The 13,888-nt window shown below is 47.7% G+C and overlaps 2 protein-coding genes across 3 annotated transcripts in view; both read left to right on the top strand.

Annotated features, from left to right (window-relative positions):
- The window catches only part of HSPA12A (heat shock protein family A (Hsp70) member 12A), a 167,231-nt gene extending 162,536 nt beyond the window's left edge, over positions 1-4,695 (top strand). For both annotated transcript variants that reach the window (XM_053583829.1, XM_053583830.1), the window contains one exon: positions 337-4,695. In XM_053583829.1, coding sequence (XP_053439804.1) covers positions 337-974 — 638 coding nt within the window. In that variant the 3' untranslated portion in view covers positions 975-4,695. The remainder of the gene's footprint in view (positions 1-336) is intronic.
- C3H10orf82 (chromosome 3 C10orf82 homolog) lies at positions 4,693-12,974 on the top strand. The gene is made up of 6 exons (XM_053583834.1): positions 4,693-4,762; positions 6,897-6,962; positions 9,612-9,830; positions 11,372-11,558; positions 12,070-12,167; positions 12,710-12,974. The coding sequence occupies exons 2-6, from the start codon at positions 6,908-6,910 to the stop codon at positions 12,817-12,819; spliced, it is 669 nt and encodes a 222-aa protein (XP_053439809.1). The 5' UTR covers positions 4,693-4,762; positions 6,897-6,907; the 3' UTR covers positions 12,820-12,974.
- The last annotated feature ends 914 nt before the right edge of the window (positions 12,975-13,888 follow it).

Here is a 13,888-nt window from a genome sequence, read left to right as displayed (position 1 = left end):
CTGCCTTGACTTACTCAACAGAACCATGTTTGGAGAGCTTTAGAAATATTCATTTATGTATAACAAATCCTATTTAAAATGACTGTCATTTATCTGTCCAAATGGGTTTCTACTTAGTAGCAGCTCTGGCATTTATTCCTGAACATATTGGTATGCAAACTCCCTTTTTTTAAAAGATCAGCTCTACAAAAATTCTGTTCAGGGAGTTCAGACTGAAGCCTGCCCTCCTTTGGCCTAAGTGCTCTTACCCATCCCCCGCAGACGCAGGCAGCTCTCCGTCCCGCCTGCTTGCTGGCTTTTGGTGAGAGGATGTTCGCCCCTTCTCTTTCCTTCCAGGGGACCTGTTTCAGAAGCCCGAGGTGTCTACCGTCAAGTTCCTCTTCCTCGTCGGCGGCTTCGCTGAGGCGCCCCTCCTGCAGCAGGCTGTGCAGGCTGCCTTCGGGGACAAGTGCCGGATCATCATCCCCCAGGATGTGGGCCTCACCATCCTCAAGGGCGCCGTCCTCTTCGGCCTGGACCCCGCCGTCATCAAGGTGCGCCGGTCCCCACTCACCTATGGGGTGGGCGTGCTGAACCGCTATGTAGAGGGCAAACACCCGCCCGAGAAGCTGCTGGTGAAGGATGGCACTCGCTGGTGCACCGACGTCTTTGACAAGTTCATCTCTGCTGATCAGTCAGTGGCCCTGGGGGAGCTGGTCAAGCGTAGCTATACCCCGGCTAAGCCCTCACAGTTGGTCATTGTCATCAACATCTATAGCTCTGAGCATGACAACGTCAGCTTCATCACTGACCCCGGAGTGAAGAAGTGTGGCACGCTCCGCCTGGATCTCACAGGGACCAGTGGCACGGGGGTGCCCGCCCGGAGGGAGATCCAGACCCTTATGCAGTTCGGGGACACTGAGATCAAGGCCACGGCCATCGATATAGCCACCTCCAAGAGTGTCAAAGTTGGAATCGACTTCTTAAATTACTAACTGCCACTTTCCACCACCTGCCCCCTCGGACTGGACTTATCTGCATCTGCTGACCTCAACCTTGACTGTTATTTCCCTGACCTTGACCCTGGCCATTGCCCACCTGAATTTTAGCAGAGAAGATGAGATCAAGGCTAGAAACAATTAGGGATTTTTGAGGGCATGCCGGGGTCACAAAAACTGCCAGAAATCAGGACTAAAGTTTGGACATAGGAAATTAAAGGATCCTAGAAGAGCAGTTAGTTTTCATAGGCACGGCATGGTGACACAGCCACCAGCGAGGGAATCACTACATTTCTGCAGCAGCGTCTGAGCTTGCTCTGAATAAATACCTGTTCACCAGGATTTAGGAAGCCCTCTTGCTGTCTTCATAGAATCAAAGTGAGATCTTTGAGTCAGGAGGAGATCGTCATCTGAGACTTTTAAAATTTTTTGGATGGCAATCAGTATAAAATGCCACCCATCTGCAGTTAATTTCTTTTCACCATCATGTGATTGTAAGTGGTGATTCGGTGGAATGCTTTTAGCTGGTGGTAGAAGACTGCCTACGCTGGGCACTGTTTTAGGTTTTCTTGTAACTTAAAATAATGAGGAAGTTCGGGGGAGATAACCGTAGCCTTGGCTAATCACCTCAGATTTCCACGAGTGGTAGTACTGATGCCTCACCTTTTCAGCAAGTAAAAGTTCTGACGGAAACGGATATTAAAGAGTTAATGACAGATCCCAAATTGTATGCCGTCATACAGTTCCCAGAATGCCAAGTTCTGGTTTCTGAGTTCATAAGTAATTTTAGTAAATCTTAGTAGAAATTGTGAGAAAATGAGATTGGCATTTCCCGTGTTCACAGAAGGCCAGGACAGTGTCCCGCCTGCAAAAGCTTTTAAATTACCCCCTCCTTTCCACCCTCCTTAGTCTCCCTAAGAGTTCTGGCCATTTATTCCCACATTTTGAAAGCAATACTTGGTGAAATATGAGCAGAGAATCTGTTCTATGAAATGTTCCATTAATATCTTCAGTTTTTATAGCCTGTCTAAAAATAATTTGTAGATCTGTACTTGATGAGTTAGATGAATTAAGCCAGTTTTTTTTGTTGTTGTTTTTTTTTCCCCAAAGCAGGTTTGTGCTCACCTGCATCAGAATTACCTCAGTGCTTGGGTTCTTGGATCGGTCCCTTTTTAACTGCAGTCAACTTTTGGAGAGGGGACAAGGATCTGCATGGTCAGTGTTTACCACAGGTGATTGTGGTTCAGCTGAAATCTGGTTAAATGCTAACTTCAGGTTTTGTCAAAGCTGAGGCACAGACCACAGCCTTCCCCCTCTGGTCTTCTCCTTAGGGTTCTCTTAGGTCCTAAGAGCGGTTCTCAACCTGTGGGTCGCGACCCCTTTGTAACAATTAAAATACATCCCGCATATCAGATATTTACATTACAATTCATAACAGTAGCAAAATTACAGTTATGAAGTAGCAATGAAAATAATTTTATGGTTGGGGTCACCACAACATGAGGAACTGTATTAAAGGGTCGCGGCATTAGGAGGCTTTAGGAAGGTTGAGAACCACTGTGTTAGGAAGAGGGTTTACTTGTGAAGGTGAGCCTACACCTTGTCCTCTGGGTGAGTGGGGCTGAGGCTCCACTTGGCTTGGGGATGGCACTTTCAGTCCTCATAGGAAGGGTGTGGGAGGATGAAAACAGTGAGAAAGAAGCCCTAAGAACGGGGCTGACTGAGGAGCCAGCCAGAGGGTCTGTGTTCTCTCCCTGCTGTAGGAAGCCAGTTTTCTCCCACACTTAGGAGCCAACTGAGGAAAAAGAATCAAGAATCTGACTCAGAGCCCATCGGATCTGTTCAAAGCTGTCTTTTCCACCTGCTAGAATTCATTCCCATTTTAAATCACCGGAGGCATGCATAATGAATGACTAGAGAATGAGGGAATCAGCTTCGAATGCAAATTGGATTCACAAACCCATTATCTTGGCAGATATGCAGATTTTAAATAACTTTTTCAATTTCATTTTCACATCTTCACATTGCCTGCTGCAGAATTCCTCACTAGAATGTAAAACATGAGCAAATCACAGAATGGGAGAGTGCTGGTCGCATACCTTGGTGGCAGGACTTGGTGAAGGTGTGTTTGCTAGTGTCTCCTGCTGCCTGCTCGGCTCCAGAAGCTCAATGTTCTGGGTCTTTCTTTGGTGTTGCCAGCCATACTCTACAAATAAGACTTTTCAACGTTGTTATGAGTAATATAATTTTATGTATATATAACATTAGACTGTTGTACAGAATCTTGATTTCTACAATATGCTTTTCTTGTTTAAAAAGAAGAAAATGCTCTTTGATTGCTGTCCTTCATTTTCCACAGTTTCATTTTTCAGTCATGCTCACTCATTATCATTTCATGCTGATACCAAGCCATGGACTATGTTTGCAAGACGGAGCTGTAGACAGAGGTGCCTGAGGTCAGAACACACAGACCGCCCAGATCAACGGCTTCATTAGACCCTTCTACACATGCTCCCTTCCCAGAGTCACAGATTATACTTACCAGAGCATATTGTATCCATTCTCCTGTATAGACTTTGAGAGTTGAACATTCTGGTTCTGTAAGCCATATGACTGTGCAGAACAACATAAGAAAACCCGGCATCCTGAGATGTCACCAACCTCTCCTTCTGGGGCAGTCACTGTGAGGGCAAAGCGTGCTCCTCCGTGGGTGATGTTTTTAGTATGCCAGAAAGGAACCAAGTGGTACACAGACCCAGCTTTTCTCCTGAGTTAAATGTGAGTAATATAGTTGAGTTCCCCTTTTCTTGGCTAACATAAAACCTTTCCCACCCTGAATTAAGGATGTCTCCTTGTCTGTTCCTCTTAAATGAGCTGATAGAAATCTGCAGTGTTGGCAAATAGATGGTGGAGGGTAATAAGTTTACTAGACTTTCTTCTGGCCACGGATATGCAGGCCTAGGAGTCAAACTCCTTAAATGAAACCCCTAAATAATCCCTCCTTCTCCCCACCCCCCACTGAAGTATTCTAGAATAAAAGCACTGGATAAGTATACTTGAATACATTTTCTCATCTTAGAAAGTTTCTCCAAGGCCTGTTGTTTTGACCCACTACTCATTTGTCCTTGGCATATTATCTGAGAGTCACGTTTCTTGGAAGCGGAACTGTCAGGAATTTCCTTTGTAACTGCCTTTTCTGTACACAGCAAGCATTAATCAATGCTGAATAACAGACAAGTTCTAGACAGGATGGGGGGCGGGGAGGGAGCTGAAGGAGTGTTTTTGAAAGTGACAGCTGAGATAAGTCCAGATGACAAAGGCTGCCCTACCTTTAGGATGTTATTTAGACCAAGTTTAGCTTTTAGAGACCAGGTCTGGTGAACTGCCAGGGTAGCAAAGAATCGCATGCACCAATATATGCAAGTCAAAATGCATTATTAGTTGAAGGTCGAATTTCACATAGTAGAGATGTAATAGCTGTGTAAGCTGCATATGTATGCTGGGAAATGGCTTAAGTGGGTGACTAGCATAAAAGTTGTTGGCCATAACGTCACACCTCGCATCTGCTTGAATTCTAAAATATCAGCTACTGGGGTCTGTTCACTACAAGACAAATTCAAAGTTCACAGAACTTTGCAGCAGTTCAAACTTCACAGGATCGTATCTGCAAACTCTCTTGTCTTCACAGATGTCTAATAAAGCAAAACTCTGGATCTCATGTGGCCCAGGATTTTTTTTTTCTTCTCTGTTCTCTGTTGTGGATTTGTGAATGGAATGATGGACAGGTAATTCCCAAGCTCCTCTTCCACCCATCTCAGGTGGAGATTGATTTTCAGGTTCTTTATCAAGCATTGTAAGTTCTAAGACTAGCCTCTCTGCTGGGAACCAAGGCTCCTTTCTTGCCCCTTTCCCCTCCAAGGTAGAGAAAAAAAGTCTAGCCAGAGAGAAGGCGTATAAACGGGGCGGCACTAACAACCCCCAGTGTACACAAATCAAGGTCTTTAAAAACATGCAGAACCCCGGGGACGCGCGTGTGCCCGGGCATCCTGCAGGCACAGGACACTGGCTGCGTCCAGAGCTTTGGGTTAATTCTACGCCCCACAACAGAGCCAGCTCTAGAAGCAGGCCTGAGACGGAGTCCTACGGCTCTTAAGAGGGCCGTAAATGATATTGGGCTCCCCCAGTCTTCCTCTCCGTCTCCTCTTCACAGGGACCGGATGGTCGTTCCGGCCCCGGCTCCCACCACCCTCGGTGTCCCTAAAATAGCTGTCGGGGTCTTGCTGTCCCCGACCCAGCAAGGCCCCGTCCCCGGGGATGGGGGCGGGACGGCAGGGGGACAGCTCCAGCACCAAACGCTTGCTGGGCAAATGGTGAACGGGGTGCGGGGGTCACTACCCCAGCTTCACGGGGTTCCCGGCCTCCGGCTCTCGGGGTTCCAGCCTGGGCTCCCCCTCCCCCGCGGGTGAGCGCACAAAGGCTCGGCGCGGGCGGGGACGGGCGGAGGCCGGACCAGGCTGCGGTGGGCGACGCCCCGCCGGCCCAGGTGAGCCGGGAGCTGGCGGCAGCACGTGGGTCCCGTCCTGGTTTTCTGGCTCCCTGGAGGACTCTCCCTCCGGACATCTCAAGGCAGGCCTCAGGGCAGGGTTTAAGGGGGCCTCTGTTCATATCCCCTTTCACTCTAGAACCTTCAAACAAATTCCCTAACCTCTGTCTTCAGTAGAAACTCTAGGGAAGCTGCAGGGATTCAACAAGGATGCAGCTCCCCTTCAGCCATGTTGGCAGAGCCAGTGTTGTATGAATATCTGTTGCCTTTTTGAATCCTCATCTGGGAATGGGTATAATAATAGGGCTGTTCAGAGGTTTAAATAACTTAACATGTGTAGAGCTTGATAAGCAGGTGGACCATCTGTGTGGGATGTGGATTCAGAGCTGGCTCTGTGACTCCAGGACCAGAGTCTCTTCTCAGGAGCCCTGAACATAATAGCGGGAGCCTGGACGTGGTCCCGTCCTCACTGAGGTCACCCTGATGGGTGCTTAACTGCCTAAGCAAGTCCTGTCATCGCTGACTAGCCCATGGCTGTGGCCCTGCCCTGCACCCTGAATTTCCTTCTCCTGGCCTCCAGGGCATCAGTTTGAAGAGATGAACTGGCTTTGGCAGGGGAATGTCAACCTGGCAAGGCTTTGGCCCATCTGAAGGGACTATAGGCGATGCCCAAAGAGGGAAGGGGTCTTGCTTCAGAGACAGCAGCTACGTAAATTGATGCTTCAGTGGATTCCCTCAGCACCCTTGGCTCACTCACCTTCGACTCTGTTAGCCTTTTGGGACTTCATGATCCCTTTAAGCCAGAATTTAATTTTTCATTCTGAGGGGTCTTCCTGTGCACTGCGGGATGTTTAGAGCGTCTTGGCCTCTAGATACCAGTAGCACCCCAATCCCCAGATGTGGATATGACACCCCAAAATGCCTCCAGACATTGCAAGATGTTCCAGGGGTGACTGTGGAGACTGGCAAAAGAAGGGCTCTGGAGGTGTGAGTGCCTGGTCTCTCCCCTCCCTTGAAGTTCATTGCCATTACAAGGGATCTCCTGTGTCTGGCTTATCTTTATATTGCCAATCTCTGTTAAATGATATGGCTGCAGTATGCATATGGTTCACGAGTGTTGGATGGATGGATGGAAGGTTGGTTGGAGGAGAGGAGGCCTCCATGGGAGGGAAGATAATAGTGGTGTCAGGTCATTGGTTTATAACTGAAGCCGCTATATCCACTGGGTTTGGGTAAAATAGTGGTGTGGCTTCTCAGTTCTAATCCCTGGCAAGGGTCCCTCTTCCATTTGCAAGGGCTTACACACACATGCAATAAGTTCTTGATGCAGGAACTTTTGATGAGACCTTTTCATTCCTCCTCCTCTTCATTAACAGAGAGTGAAATCATGGAATCTTCCAAGATCTTCATGAGAAAACTGCCCATCACACCAGGCTACAGTGGTAAGTGTAGACGGCACGTGCAGCCCTGCCTGCCAGGAGCATCCTGGTCTCCGTCTCTGACCTTGCCCTGGCTCACTGTACATGTGTATCTGGCCCAGTGAGATAATACAGGTGCTCTAGCTCTTTTTTATTTTATTATTTTATATTTTTTTAAAGACAGGTTTTTGCTCTGTTGCCTAGGCTAGAGTACAACGGCACAATCATAGCTTACTGCAGCCTTGAATTTGTGGGCTTAAGAACTCCCTGCCTTAGCCTCTGAAGTGACTGGGACTACCAGGCCTGCACCAACACTGGTTTTGATAGAGACACACTATTGCTGTCTTGCTCAGGCTTGTTTTGAACTCTTGGCCTCAAGCAATCCACTTGCCTCGGCCTCTCAAAGTGTGGGTATTATAGGCATGAGCCACTGCACATGGCCACTCTAGCTTTTAAGACACACAGAGAGAGTATTCCATTGCTGCAGATGTCTGACAGCCAGGTTCTAATACACGTAAATGGAGAACTTAGGCCAGGCCTAGTATGCGGGAAGCACTTCATGCCTGTGGAATGAATTTGGACAGGAGAGCCACATTGTGTGAAGATAGACACAGGAATTGAGGGGGCCTGTCCTTTCCATGTTGGGCTTTCTCAAGTCTCCACAAAAGGTTGTTTTAAGCTTCCATTCCTTGTGTCCTCTAAAGGGAAGGTGCCACGTGTCCTGGTTTGCCAGATACTGTCTTGGTTTTAACCTTGAAAGTCCTGCATCCAGGAAACTACTTAGTCCTTGGAAAACCAGGACAATCTGTTGCCCTACCTAGAGATTCTTTCTCCTCAGGCTTCTGGACAACAGAGAACTTGCTAAGTCACATCCTTGTGGGTGACAAACTCAGCTGACAGGTCATCAGCTGTCCCATACAGCTGTTCTCAGGGGCGATGGTGCTTGGGGAATGTGCAGGGCTGCATAACCTCACCCTTGGTCCTATTGGGTGGTTAAGAGAACAGGCTTTGGGTTCAGACAAAGTGAGGTTTGAATCTGTTTAACCACTGTCTGTGCAATTGTAACTGACATCCTCTCTATGATACGTAAAATACTCTATAAAATGGATTTATTATGAATAGTTTCTAGGGCTGCTGTAATAAATTACCATGAACTGGATGGTTTAAAAACAGCAGAAATGTTCTGGAGGCTGGAAGTCTGAGATCAAGGTGTCTGCGGGAAGATGCTGTCTCTGAAGGTTCTAGGGGAGGATCCTCACCTTGCTCCTTCCAGTTTCTGGAAGCCCCTGTATTCTCTGGCTTGTGGCCGCACCTCCTCAGCATGTCTCCATCTTCACGTGGCTCTTCACGTGGCCTTTTCTCCTGTGTCTCTGTGTCTCCCTCTTCTTTTACTTGTAAGGATTCCAGTCACTGGATTTAGGACCCAATGATCTCATTTCTAGATCCTTAAATTAATTATATTTGCAAAGACTGTATTTCCAGATCAGGACACATTCACAGGTATCAGGGGTCAGGATTTGGAGATCTCTACTTAGAGGATACAGTTCAGCCCACTACATGAAGGCTCTAAGATAGCATCAGATTATTGTGAGAATTAAGGAGCCAGCATTTATAACCTGTTTTAAATGCCTTAGTCCTTATCAACGGAGCCTGTATTCTTAATTCCTACCTGTGCCTGTATGTATACACCAATATAAAATCTGCACCGATCAAAGCGGTCCTGATGGCAGGGAAACCACTCTGGCTGGGACCTGGAGATGCTGTGGTCTCCCCCATGACGTTAGGGGAGATTGGCTTGTGCCTGGAGGATTCCCAACACTGTCAAGATCAGTCTGGTAATTAGGTTCTTCCAGCGGTAGTTTATTGTAGGACATGGGGAGTGGGGGTTTGGTTCTGTTCAACTTGGAAGCCAGTTTTGTTTTGTTTTTTAGCAACAAAGGCAAAAATGTTGGGGTTTGACAATAAGACATTTATTTATTTTACACTTTAAAACCAAGTTCTTAACCAGTTTTCTCATTTATTCTTCCCCAAAATGGTTTTATTGTGACAAGATTATAGTACTCAGGATTCAGCATCCAGTTTAAATAAATAGTTGTGTTTTACCCGTACTGATTGTAATGATTATATGTTATTTTGTGAGAAATGGTGAAAAATTGTTCAAGGGGTGGGTCTTGCAGATAATGAATTTACCTTTTTGTGTAATAGGTCTCTGCTTTTAATAAGCCTGCAATTTCTCAATGGTCCAGCAAGAAAGATCCCAAATTGCATTTGGGAAGTGTCGAGAAAAATAAGCTTTCTCTCTAAAAAGACGAATAATTTCAATTACTCCTCAGACTATCATTTTGGCCCATTAAATGCTTTCTCCATTTGCCATTCAGGCTGACGTCAGGGGCTTTGCCATCAAAGAATATTACTGACATGGTCTTTATTGAAAGGGGCCTTCCCTCCACAGCTCCAAGGTCGTGGGGGTGGGGTGGGGGAGGGGCTCTGGGAGGGCCCAGGCCCAGTGGAAACAATAACACTACTTGTATTAATGGCCTTTGGAAAAATGCAGTGCTATTAGCCAAGGAAGAAGTGCGGCGTGGTGGGCTGAAATTCTGGGCGGGGCAGGGAGGCCCCAAATTCCTGGCTGGCCTCCCTTGCTGAAGGCTGTGACTCCCTTGACTTTTGCAGGTTTTATACCGTACCTCAGCTGCCAGGGAACCTCCACCGAGGATGACACTGTCCACTGTCTGAAAACCTTCCAGGAGAACACCCAGCGCTATAAAGACCAGCTGGAGGAGTTTCGCTGTGCTGTGGCCACTGCCCCCAAACTGAAGCCCGTCAACTCCGAGGAGACGGTCCTGCGGGCGCTGCATGAGTACTACCGCCAGCACCACCCCACCAGCCTGGGTACTGGCCGCCCGCAGCCTTCTCTCCCTCTCCCCAGGTCCCAAGAGCAGACCCTTGCAGGCCAGAGAAGCTGGCACAGAGTCCTCAGGATCCAGCCCAGTTCCAAATCCCCAGGAGTCAGTGTGAAAGGAAGAGGCTCCATTCCTTCACACGAGAAAGATACATTTCTGGAGGAGAGGGGCACAGTTGTGGTCAGGGAAGAAGGGTGTTGCTCTGAGAACACAGACACCTAGGCAAGTGACAATAAGTTTTCAGGCATCAGCAATCAACAATTACCATGACTTGGTTGTTTTCTCTGTGCCAGGCACCATTGTTTCTCTGACCACTCACAACCTCCCCGTGAGATGGCGACCGTTAGTCCCATCTTCCAGATAGGGAAGCGAGGCTTCCAGAGGTAGTGTCACGTGGTCTGAGCATGGCCTCTGAAGTCAGACCTGGGTTTGAATCCTGCTCTTCCAGGTGCTAGCTAGGTGGGAAGGAATTTCATACTGAACAAGTGATAACATAATTATATAATGATAATAATCACAACAGTGACTTGGCCCATGTCATTTTTCAAAATGGTATTTATTTATTTTTTTGAACCTATATCATTTTTAAGGTCCAAAGGCCTATAGGAAATGTAATGGATTCATTTCCTTTATTGTTATTTATTATAATTCTAATTGTTTGGGGGCCTTTCAAGAATGCATGGTAGTTTACCTGTTTGCTGTGTTACAAGATTTTCTAGGCATTGCAAAGAATGCTTGCCTAAGAGTTTGGATATAAGCCAGACTGCTGCTGTGTGATCTAGGGCAGCTTTCTTCTCTTCTCTGGGCTCTAGTTTCTTTATCTAGGGCAGGGAGGGATGGGCAAGGTGCTCCTAGGTTGATGCATTCCAGCTCTGAAAGTCGGAACTCTGGGGACTAATTAGGCTCTTACACAAGTGGAGGTGGCAGTGGGAACAGTGAAGCTTGCCCCAGGTCGCCCAGCCAGCCAGAGTCAGAGCCTGGTTCCTGTGCTGAGTTTGATGTGCTTTCTCTTAACCTAGATGCATCTCTTGATTCCCTCTGTTATGTAAACTGTCACAGACTTTGTGACTCACAGAGGGATGTCTTGAGCTTTTTCATTAAACTGAGAAAGAAGCAGCATCTATTTAAGACCAAGGACTTGGGAATCAGACAGAGCCAGGTTGAATACTGGCCCTGCCACTTCCTGGCCGTGTGACGTTGCCCACATCTCTCTCGACCTTTTCAAGGTCTTAGTCTGCTCCTTCATACAGTGGAGGTAATAATGGTGCCAACCTCTTAGGGTTTGTGAGAGAATTAAATGGGATGCTACTTGTAAAGCACCCCACCAAGGCACCTGGCATGCAGGATCAGCCAGGGAGTGGTGGCTGCCCTTACGTCTGTACGTCTGTACGTCTGTCGGTCTAGATGGGCTGCCTGTACGTCTGTAGGTCTAGACGGGCCCACCCAGGGTTAAGTGTTGGGTGCCATCTAACTCAAGAGCCCTGGCCACTATGTGGCTTTCCAACCTTCAGGAAGCATATCTTTTTACAGAATGCAAAAACATAAGGAAACCTCTCCAGGAGCCCCCGATCCCAGGCTGGGCGGGCTACTTGCCCAGAGCCAGGGTCTCTGAATTGGGCTGTGCTACGAGGTACACTGTCATGGCCAAACACTGCTATGAGGAGTTCCTGGACCTCACGGAGCGGGCCAGGAGAGCACGTCTGAAACCATATGAGGAGTAAGTCTGGCTCGGGTCCTAACCCTGGGCTCGAGATGAAGGGAGAAGAGCAGCCCTGGCCAGGGGCTTCCCAGTTGTTCCCAGCCCAGCGCTGCCTCTGTCTCTGTGCTCTATCTGCTGCAGAGAGAGGGGTGCTGCATTCGTAGCTGCAGGCCCTTCCCCGTAGGCAGCCACCCTCACTCTCCACCTGAGCTCAGCATTGCCCAGCAGACCTGCCTGTGGTCTTTGCAGGTTTGCAGGGAGGGGTTGGGAGTAAACACCAACAAGGCTACCTATCCTGGCAGGCGCCTGATGTCCATGGGCTCCTAGTGAGCGAGAAGGCAGGGGACACCAGGGCACTGCACAGGATGGCTCCTGTGGCCTCAGTTTTCTATTCTGTGAAATGGTGGTGATGATCCTTATCCTTTAGGATGGATTGTAAGGATTAGAAATAAACAAAACCGTGTACACACAGGACCTGCATGCATTATATGAATTCTTATGTTCTTTGTGACTTCTGTTCTTATTTTAGAATGTATGGAGTTAGTGCCACACAACCTTCTGCTGCTTCTCCACAAGTTTCGCAGCAAGAAGGGCTGCTGCCAAAACATCCCGAGCTCACTAGTCTAGGTAAGGAAAGACTCTCACTTTCTTTCCTTCCTATTCCTACTACTTTTTTTTTAAGCGATCATGGGGCACCATACACTGGTTTTATAAACAGTTTGACACATTTTCATCACACTGGTTAACATAGCCTTCCTGGCATTTTCTTAGTTACTGTATTAAGACAATTATATTCTACATTTACTAAGTTTCACATGTACCCTTGTAAGATGCACCGCAGGTGTAATCCCACCTATCACCCTCCCCCCATCCTCTCCCCCCTCCTCTCTCCCCCCCTTTTCCATATTTTTAGATTATAACTGGGTTATAGCTTTCATGTGAAAGCCATAAATTAGTTTCATAGTAAGGCTGAGTGCATTGGATACATTTTCTTTCATTCCTGAGATACTTTACTAAGAAGAATATGTTCCAGCTCCATCCATGTAAACATGAAAGAGGTAAAGTCTCCATCTTTCTTTAAGGCTGCATAATAAAGGGGATGAAACATGTGCAGAGGCCTCTCTGCTCAGCTGCCTGCCTGTGACTCATGTGGCTGGTTTCTCCTCCAGGTAGGAGCTGCCCTGGTCTTGAAAGACCCCTGAGAGAGGACTCGAGAGCTCCAGTGATGTGTGGCTGTGCTCAGATGCCAAATCTGTCTGCAATGGGAAGAATAATGTAGAGCCACTGTCCTCTGCAAAGAATACAGAAAGCTAGAAGCATAGAATCTTCCAAGGAGTGGTGAACCTCAAGGGAGACTCAAAACCTGCCATGCTCATATCGGATTCAGTCCCTCAGCCGCATCTCAATGGGTGACAAGGAAACTTAATAACAAGAATTCCTTAACTGCCGCCTACCCCCCTAAGCAGTTGGCAATAGCGTGTCATTAATGATAAAGACCGTTTATTATCATGTAGGAATAAAGAGGGTACTTCTCAGCATGCTAAAGGCTTGTGAGCATACTTTTTCTAGATTATGTTGACCTTGAGCCAGTGTGGGGCCATCTCTTCCTGATCCCTGAGTTAACGTCATGCAGCCTGGCCAGGCTCTTCCTTGAAAATATAGCTCAGCTTTCTAACCAGGCGGTCCTCTGGGGTCCTGGCATGGCATGTCCTAAACACTGGCACAGATGCCGTGCCCTCCCCAGCCTTGGTTTTTCCGAATCCCAGTCTGCAGGAGGGCCCAGCTGGCAGACACCAGCTATATTAGTTTGCTAGGGCTGCCTTGATAATGTACCACACACAAACCAGATGGCTTAAGATGATAGAAATTTATTGTCTCAGTTCTGGAGACTGAAGTCCACAATTGGGGTGTTAGTTACCAGGCCATGCCCCTCAGAGACCTGTAAGGGAATCTTTCCTTGCCTCATCTCAACTTGAGATGGTCTGAGGCAACTTCAGCATTTTTTGCTGCATAGCCCCAATCTCCTGTGAGTCTCTCTGTGCCTTCCCATGGTCATCTCCTGACAAGGACAATGGTGACATTGGATCGGGAGCTACTCTATTCCAGTGCAGCCCCATCTAATTACACCTGCAATCGCCCTATTTCTAACATGTCGTGAGCAAGGTAGTGGGGACTAGGACTTAACATACCTCTTCCAAGGGACATAGTTGAACTCACGATACTGGATAATATTCTCTTGGCACTGACGAGCACCTTGACCTCCCTCTGCAGCCCTCAGTTCCTGGGACAAGGAGGCTGTTGGCATCAGAAAGCTCAAAAATGTGCCCAGCCAAAAGATGCAGCCAGCT

The sequence above is a fragment of the Nycticebus coucang genome, chromosome 3, assembly GCF_027406575.1.
Source record: "Nycticebus coucang isolate mNycCou1 chromosome 3, mNycCou1.pri, whole genome shotgun sequence".
NCBI classification, from domain to species: domain Eukaryota; kingdom Metazoa; phylum Chordata; class Mammalia; order Primates; family Lorisidae; genus Nycticebus; species Nycticebus coucang.
Note: the sequence above shows the minus strand (reverse complement) of the source record. Positions and strands in the feature narration are given on the sequence as shown.

Excerpts from the sequence above, each read along its gene's own strand:
- C3H10orf82 (XM_053583834.1), top strand. The coding sequence starts at position 6,908 with ATGGAATCTTCCAAGATCTTCATGAGAAAACTGCCCATCACACCAGGC. Across the intron at positions 11,559-12,069 it reads CGTCTGAAACCATATGAGGA|AATGTATGGAGTTAGTGCCA; the intron begins GTAAGTCTGGCT and ends TTCTTATTTTAG. Across the intron at positions 12,168-12,709 it reads TCCCGAGCTCACTAGTCTAG|GTAGGAGCTGCCCTGGTCTT; the intron begins GTAAGGAAAGAC and ends TTTCTCCTCCAG.